This window comes from Corvus kubaryi, unplaced genomic scaffold, assembly GCF_017639235.1.
Source record: "Corvus kubaryi isolate FWS band 111438036 unplaced genomic scaffold, C.kubaryi_AGA036_p1.0 78, whole genome shotgun sequence".
Taxonomy (NCBI): domain Eukaryota; kingdom Metazoa; phylum Chordata; class Aves; order Passeriformes; family Corvidae; genus Corvus; species Corvus kubaryi.
The window spans coordinates 8,904,249-8,912,632 of NW_024582065.1; the positions used below are offsets into that span (position 1 = coordinate 8,904,249).

At 60.7% G+C, this 8,384-nt stretch overlaps 1 protein-coding gene across 3 annotated transcripts in view; it reads right to left on the minus strand.

Moving 5' to 3' along the window:
* The window catches only part of LHX6 (LIM homeobox 6), a 17,361-nt gene extending 9,048 nt beyond the window's left edge, over positions 1-8,313 (minus strand). The window contains exons 1-5 of one of the 3 annotated variants that reach the window (XM_042052420.1): positions 8,062-8,313; positions 7,736-7,801; positions 7,256-7,438; positions 7,058-7,179; positions 1,394-1,614 (exon numbers count right to left, since the gene is read on the minus strand). In XM_042052420.1, the coding sequence (XP_041908354.1) occupies positions 1,394-1,614; positions 7,058-7,179; positions 7,256-7,438; positions 7,736-7,798 (589 nt within the window). In that variant the 5' untranslated portion in view covers positions 7,799-7,801; positions 8,062-8,313. The other 2 variants (XM_042052419.1, XM_042052418.1) reach the window with 2 other exon arrangements.
* Positions 8,314-8,384: the final 71 nt, after the last annotated feature.

The window sequence follows — 8,384 nt, forward strand, 5'->3', positions numbered from 1 at the left end:
CACCACTGAGGAATGGGCGAGGGAGGGTGGCTGAGGGAGGGTGGCTGAGCAGGGCTGGCGCTCGTCCCGCTCCCAGGATGCGCCTGCACAGCCCGGCGATCGCTCCACAAGCTGGACCGGGCTGTGATTGTCTTGGCTTGAGTTGAAGGACTTTCTCATATAGTTTGACTTGTTCTTTCGGATGATGAATGGGACTCTGACTTCAGCAACATCTGTTTATTTTTCTTGTATGTAAAACCTCATGTGCAGAAGAAATTGCTGGGTAATTACTGGAGGGGGGAGTGCGGCCCTCCAACTCCACAGCAACTACAGCCCTCCAAAGTGATCCCACCCCCTTCTCAAAACCTCCTGGACACAGGTAGTGACACCTGACACTCACCAGGTGCCCCAGCACTGCCCAGCACTGGTGCTCAGCCCACACCAGCAGGTTGTTCCAAGCAGCAGCAGCAAACCCACCATCCCAGCCCTCAGCTGGGGCAACAGCTCTGCAGGAGTCCCCAGTGCCAGACCCTGCTGTCCTCACACCATTCTGCTCCTACAGGACACGTGGCTTCTCCCCCTCCATCCTTGCTCCCCATCACTCCCTCATGCCCCCGCAGCAGCTGACCATATGGACCAACATGCCGTGAGCCACGTCCGAGCTGGGACCCTCCCAGCCCAACTGGGCACTCTGTTTTCATCCTCTTACTCAAACACAGTAAACAGAAACATATTATTTTCCTGTCAGGTTGTTAATGGTTTCCACATGCTGCATGGGCCGGGACATGGCGTGTCACTCCCTGTGCCCACCATGTGCTGAAGTACTTTCTACCACAGGACAGGCCCTGGTACTGCCCGGCCTCCCTGAGTACCACTCTGGATTTACCCCACAAATTTGTTCCTCTGAGCATCTCTCTGGGCACTGCCGTGCAGGAGGATGGGGAAGGGACAGGAGCTGCAGTGCTGCGTGACCTCAGTGTCACTGAATCGATTGGGACAGTGGAGGCTGGCTGGCCATGGTGCAGCGCTGTCCAGCTGGGAGTGGCACAACCCAGGATGGGTGGAAAATGATGGGAAGGTTTTGTCAAATTGCCAATCCCGCCTTCTACATTTATGACTCATGGCCTCAAAATCCCAGCAGCTTCCTCAGGCACTGCATGTGGGGCAGTGCAGGACCAGGCACTGTCCCTGGCATTGCCCCCGGCACACAGGTCTGCCACGAGCCGCAGGTGCTCCCAGCACGTTGGCCACCCCATGAGCCCTCCTGCCGGCACAGGGCCTTGTGCTCAACATCTCCCAGGGCCACCCATCACCACTTTTGGCAATGATAGAACCGACCCCAACACCCTGTGCTAAGGGTCAGCGCGGGGGACAGTGACACCCTGCCCGGGCCGAGGCCGCCGGCGCTCCGTACCGTTCTCTGCCGCTCGCTTGAGGTTCTCTATCATGGTGTCGTAGTGGATCCGGCACAGCACCTTCTCCTCCACCAGGCCGAACTCCTCGCCGGTGGAGAGCTGCCGCTTGCAGGAGAAGCAGGCGAAGCAGGCGAGGTGGTAGGCATTGCCCCGCGCTCGCCGCACCCAGTCGCTGGCGTAGATCTGCCTGCCACAGCGGGCACACTTCGTACCGAACCGGCTGCGGAGGAGAAGAGGCAGGTGAGGGCAGGCAGGGGAAGGCAGGCAGGGGAGGGCAGGCAGGGGAAGGCAGGCAGGGCGAGGGCAGGCAGCACGATGCCGGGTTGCAGGCACTGCTGTCGATCCCATTGCTCACCCTGACCACCCCAACACCCACAACACCCATTCGTGGAGAGAGGAAGTGGAGCTGCCCCACCGGTGGCTTTTCCCGTGACAGCAGCGTGGGCAGGAGTGGGGTGTAACTCACTGCAGCCCTGAGGCGCCAGACGCGGCCGAGGCGCTGAGGTGACGCAGCGCCGTGAATCAGCTTCCAAGCCCGTGGGTTTTTTATTTTGATAACAGCCAGTGTGAGACTCAGATGGAAACTGTGTCAGAGCTGGTTCTCTCCCGCTGCCATAAATCAAACCATGTGTGTTCTCCTCACACGTACAGGCACACACATCTGCTTTTCCCCCATGGAGGAGGTCTCCTCACTGTGAGAGGATGATGACTGCGCTGGAATGAGCTATGACGGAAGGTAGCTCATCGCAGTGAAGAGGCAACAAGACAGCCAGGATCCCCTCACCAGGTGATTGTGTGAAAAACCCCATTCCCATCAGGATGCTGATGGCCAAGGGCAGGTGATTCGCAGGGGGTGACAGTGTCTGACATGAGGTGCCAGGCCTGGCCTTGGTTTGATTTCTGCATTCAGTATTACTGCTTAAAAAAATAAATGCAATGAGCAGCAGCGAGAGCATCAGGAGAGAAGGGAGCATCTCTTCTGCCACCCCAGAGGTGGTTCTGACTCCAACACAGTCACTGCACTTCCCCACACAGCCCCAGAACTGCCACTGCCACCTCAAGCTCCCGAGGGCTCCAGCCAGCCCCTCACCACAGTAGCTCCAGCATTTCTCAGTGCAGGCACAAAACACCGACAAGAAATAACCACAACAAGCAACAGGAGAGACCCCGCACCTCAAACCCTTCAGTTCAGTGGCCAGAGCAGCCCCAGGCTCTGCAGACAGGCAGAGACAGAGCCCAGGTCAGGCCATCACAGCCAGTGTGCTGCCCATGCCTGACCCCACACCACAGAACTGCTGCCCACCGTGGGCCCAGCAAGATGTGGAAAGACTGTCCAGTGCTGGGATTACTAACAGCAAAACTATTTGGGAGGAAAATAAGGGTCTAAATTTTTAAGCCTGACCATAGCTGACCAAAGAAGAAAAAAAAAGGGACATTTCTGTGCTGAAATTATACAGAGACTTAGCTAAGAGACTTCACTAATTTACTTCAGATGGGAACATTGTAAACTGACTTTGTGCCAGCTCGTTTATATAAACGCACAAACAAAAGAACTGTATTAATTTTTTATTTAGAAATAAAGATCATTCCTGCAAATTGAATTACTTTGAACAATGTGCTATGTAAACAGTCGTACTTGCTGAACAGTATCAAGCGAGGGGCAGGCGTAGGGAGCTAATGGCACGTGGTGATCGCCGCTCCCCGCTCGAATCCCAGCCCACGGGGGGAGCACATCACGGGGATGGGGGAAACTGAGGCACCAGGCACCACACAGAAAAGGTCACACATCCCCATCACACATCAGCTGGGATCTGGGGGAGACACCCAGGCATCTCCCGAGGACCAGGCAGGACCCCCAGACTGGCAGCGGTGCCCAGGGAGCAGGGCAGGGCTTGCCGAAGGCGCAGGGACTCGTGTGGCCATGGCAGCAGCACAGGCAGGGGCTGATGCCTCTGTCCCTGCAGAGCCACAGCATGAGCAGAACCTGGAGAGAGGCTGAGGCTCAGCAGCACCGCGGGCACGGGGCTGCACAGCCTGCGGCACCCGCAACCACTGATGCTGCGCCTGCGGCTCTCGGCCAACTCCCGGCTGCGGCACCGCTGCAGCCATCGCGCTCTGCGGAGACAGCGCTGGGGCCGGGCACAGCACCCACCGTCACCCAACAGAGACTGTCACTGCAGGGACAACCACCGTGGCACCGCAACTGCCAGGGACACAGGAATGGGGAGAGAAATGCCTGTGAAAAGCCTGTCCTGACCCATCACCACTGCAAATAACAGCTCAAACATAACACGGGCTTTAGCTCACCGTTCTTGCAGGGCAGTGGGAGCCCGAAGAGCCCCATCTGCTCGGAGCAGTAGAGCACCAGGAGAGGGGTTCCACATGACTCCTGCCTGGCAGGGACAGGGATGGGGATGGGGACAGGGCCACACTGTAGCAAGAGACAAAGAGCCAGAGAATTTATCCAAGCCCAGAACAGTGGCACAAGCTGGAGCATCACCAGCTGCTATCAGAGCCCTGCGTGCATGGTTTGTGAGTGAATGCTCTCCCCAAAGGTTAACTCTGGGGATGGAAACTAACTGCAATGTTACCAGGAAAGACTCATCCCAGAGAGACTCATCCCAACAAGACTCATCCCACCTCCCCCAGGGGCGGCCGCATCATCTGGGTTGCGGGAACAGCAGAGGCGGGAGGACGCCCTGGTGCCTCCTGTCTCTCCCACGCCGCTCGTACCCCGGTGCCACAGCTCCTTCAGCCCTCCTGTCCATCCCTGCCTGTGGGGACAGGGCAAGAGGCACCCAGCCCCAGGGCCACTCACAGCTCCAAACATTCCTGTCCCCTCTTGGGTCCACTCTGTAGGAAGCCCCTAACACAGCCCTCAGAGTCAGCTGCAGCTCCCAGACATCTCCCCAGTCTCACAGAACAGCAGCGGTGCCTCAGCGAGGATTTCACACTGAGCCACAGCAATGCCTGAGAGGGAGCATCATCCCAGAGGGACATAAGAGCGAGGGGTGAAGATCACCTGAGCCACAGCCCAGCCAGTGACCCCAAGGTCACATGCCTACAGACTGCCCACCGAGGTCACAGCAGGGCACAGCAGGAATCACACCAGGATCATGCTGGGCCTCCGGGCGACCGGAGCCGTGGGAGCTTGGCTGTGAGCAGCCCTTGCATCGCCCGGGAACACAATGTTCTGCTCAATGAGCTCCAATTTTAATTTGGTTCTCCTTGAAACGCTGGAGCCTTAGATGCCAAATGTAATTATTTGACAAGACACAGGAAACAGCAGCATTTGCTCAAAAATGCACGAGGCCATGGATTCACACCAGTGCCAGCACATACACAGCCCCTCATGGGGACAGAGAAGGGACACTTGGACAGAGAGGGCCTAACCACACTCCCCGTGGGCAGTGGAGCTGGGACATGACAGCCCCGTGCCTGACAGCCTTCATCCTCAGCGTCCCCCAACAGCCCCGGTGTCGGAGGAACCAGCACTGCAGCCACAGAGCATCCGTGTGACCTGTGCAGAGCATCCCACTGCCCCTTCCCTCTGCCTTGCTCCAAGGACCACACGTGTTAGGATGGGGTTTCTGCTTTGCTTTTAAATAAACCCCACACATTTAATGCGCCTCAAATAATAGATAAAAATTTAAAAATCCATCCCGAGGATCAGGTTTACCCTGTGCCACGCGCCGGGTTCCACTGACTGGAGTCAACAAGACGCCAGCCGGGATTCTCCCAGGGCTGGGCGGGTGCAGGAGGGGGCCGAGAGAGCGGACAACGAGGCCAGTTTGCCAGGGGCAGCCAGAGGGATCCCAGCCCTGGCGAGCGGCTCCCGGCCGCACACCGGCACCGACGGCGGTGGCTCAGCCCGGCGGGTTCTGCCACGGGAGACGGCGGGAGCGACCCCCTCCCGCCACCCCCGACCACCGCACCGGGGCCGGCCAGGGACTCGGCCGGGAGGCGCAGCGATCCCCGCGGGGCCGGAGGGAGCGAGGGAGCTCCGCGCCCGCCGGGCTCCGAGCGCCGCCGCTGCCGTCGCTGCCGCCGCTCGAAGATTCACCAAAATAAAATAAAAAATCTCTCCAAACCCCCACCATTTTTTTTGCAAAAGACAAGTGCGGAGCGCGGGCTGGGAGCCCCCGCGCCCCCCGAACGGGCACCGCAGGAACCGGGAGCATCCTGCGGCGGCTTCCGCGATTTTCGTTTTATTTCCCTTGGCCCCGCCAGTACCGGCGGGCAGAGCCCGACTGCTCCCAACGGGGAGGGGGTCGGGGCTTCTCGGACCGGGGATCGCGAAACAGATTTGTTTTAACACTATTATTTGCCACATTTGCTCGAAGGTCATTTCGAGGTCCCGGCGCTACTTTAAAACCGCCTTTGGAAAGATCCGTTCTTAAAAACAAACCAAACATCAGCGGCACCAGAACGGTGATAAACGAATGAAAACGCTCAAAGTACCCCAAAACAGCACCGAGGCCCCGGGACCCCTTTGTGTCTTTCTGTGTTGAGTGGGGAAAATTTCGCTGAAATTACCGAAAATTGCAGTTTGAAAATAATAACAACAATAATAATAACAGTAATAACAACAACAAAAGCCACCACAGGGCAGGACGCAGAGCACCGCAGCCTCGGGACTGACCCGGTTCTCTGAGCCCCGCACCCGCCTCCGTGAGCCCCGCACTCCCGGCGGCACCGCACGGAGCCCGGCGGGGGCAGGGGCTGAGCTGCGGAAAATCGGGTAGTCGCAGACCCTTTAATAAAAAACACCGGAGGAATCTCTGAGATGTTCCCCCGAGCTCCCCTGCCCGCTGTCGTCGGGGCAGCCCAGAGCTCTGCCGCGGCCGGAGGATGCTCCGAGCCCCCCGCGTCCCGCCGGGGTCATTCCCATTTCCTGCCCGCCATTCCCCTTCCTCCCGGGTCAAACAGCATTCCCTCATCCTGGTAGAATGGGGAAAGTCGGAGAGGGGGTTCCAATGTTTAGTTAAACCCCAGAGAGGAGCTCAAAATACTCGGTCCCCTCGTGCGAGTCAAATTGGGGGAAAATTCGTGGTTTAAGGTTTAGAACAGAAAGACTGTCGAAGCCAGAACATCCTCCCTGCGGGACAGGCTGCCCGGGTGTGCGAGCCCGGACCGAGCCCCGGGGCCGCCGCCGAGCCCCGGCCGGCCGCAGCCGCTGCCCGTCGTTCGTTTCCGTTCTGTAACGCGCTCCCGACGCGGACGCTCCGGCCATTGCGGGCCCACAGCGCGAACAGGGGTTCCCCGAAAGCCTCTGGGCACCGCAGGCTGGCAGCACCTATTGGCCCTCCGGCAGGAGCCGGGACGAGGCCGTTCGAGCCCCGTTTCCCCGCCGCGGGGCCATCACCGCCGCGCCGCACCCCCGGAGCCGGGCGCGGTCGCCGCCGAGCCGGGAGGAGCAGGGGCTCGGGGCGGCCCGCACAGCCCGGCCAGAGGGCAGGAATCTCTCCGAGCGGTTGTGTAGTTGCACCCCAAACTCCCTTCCTTCCTTTCTCCCCGTTTCCCGAGGGTCGTCTCCCACCCGGCTGCTCCAGGGAGCCCGGTGGCTTTTCCAAACCTTCCCCACGGCAGCGCCGGAGCGGCCCCGACCCCGCGGCAGCCGGAGACGGCTGAGACCCCCGGAGCGGCCCCGGCCCGGTCCCTACCTGAAGTAGTCCATCTTGCAGAAGATCTCCTTGTTCTTGATGTAGCAGCTGTGCTGCTGGCGCAGCGAGGTGCGGCACACGGAGCACTCCAGGCACCGGACGTGCCAGATAAGGTTGTTCACCTGCGGCAGAGAAGGGGCTGAGACCCGGGGCCACCCGCCGTCCCCCGCCGCCCCCGCCGCCCTCCGCCCCGCTCACCTTCAGCAGGTACCGGTCGAGGATCTCCAGCCCGCAGCTGGAGCAGACGTTTTTGCCGGCCGACGGCGTGGAGGAGGAGGAGGACGGCGGGGAGCAGACGGACGGCGTGGAAGGGGTGCTGGGAGCTGAGCGGGCGTCCTCCTTCTCCAGCGCGCCAGGCAGAGGCTCCCCGTCGGGCTGCGACTGCGGGCAGAGCCGCCGCGGGGCCGTCAGCCGGGGCCCCGCCGTTCCCCGCAGGACCGAAGCGCAGCTTCCCGCCGGCTCCCCGCAGTCCTCGGCATCCCCGGCCCGGCGGGTCCGCACAAATCCCCGACATCCCTGGCGGGACCCCGTAATCCCCGGTCCGACGCGTCCCCACAGCCCCCGGCCCAGCGGATCCCGGCGGGTCCCCACAGCTCCCGGCACCCCCGGCCCGGTGCGTCCCCGCGTTCCCGGCCCGGCGGGTCCCGGCGTGAACCCGCAACCCCCGGCCCCGCTTACCATGGCGCGGGAGTGCGGGTCGAGACAGCGGGCGCTCCCCTTGGGCAGCGGCTCCGGCGGCATCACCTTGATGGAGAGAGCGGGAGAGGGAGGCTGCGGCTCCATGCGCCGGGCGAGCGCGGGGCACCCTATATAAACCGCCTCAAAACAATAAATAAGAACTTTCTAGTGGCCATTTAAATCCTTTGCAACAAAAGCTGCGTCTCTTTAATGAAGCAATTTGAATGTGGATTGAATTCTCCCCCTGCCTGCACTTAACCCGGGCCTCTTGAAGTAATCGCTCGGTTCCCATGCGAGCCAAGGCGCTGAAAAACCCCCCAAACTACCTGCAATTAGAAATTGCCGTAAATGCCCGAGATAAGAGGTACCAGAGTGTCAATTCCGGCTGTCAATCAGGGAATCCATCAGGCCACCCAAAGAATTGCAAATTTGATTTTTTTAATGGTAGTAATTAAAAATCGAAATTCTTCCCCCTCTCCCTCTGCCGAGCACAAAACGCCCCAGAAAACGCCGGGATGGAAAAATCCACCCCTCTGGCGCCGGAGGCAGCGAGCGGCCCCGGCCCCGGCCCGGCCCTAGCCCCGGTACCGGCCGCCGCGGGGAGCCCGGCCCCGCTCCAGCCCCGCTCCCGGCCCCGACGGCAGCGGCG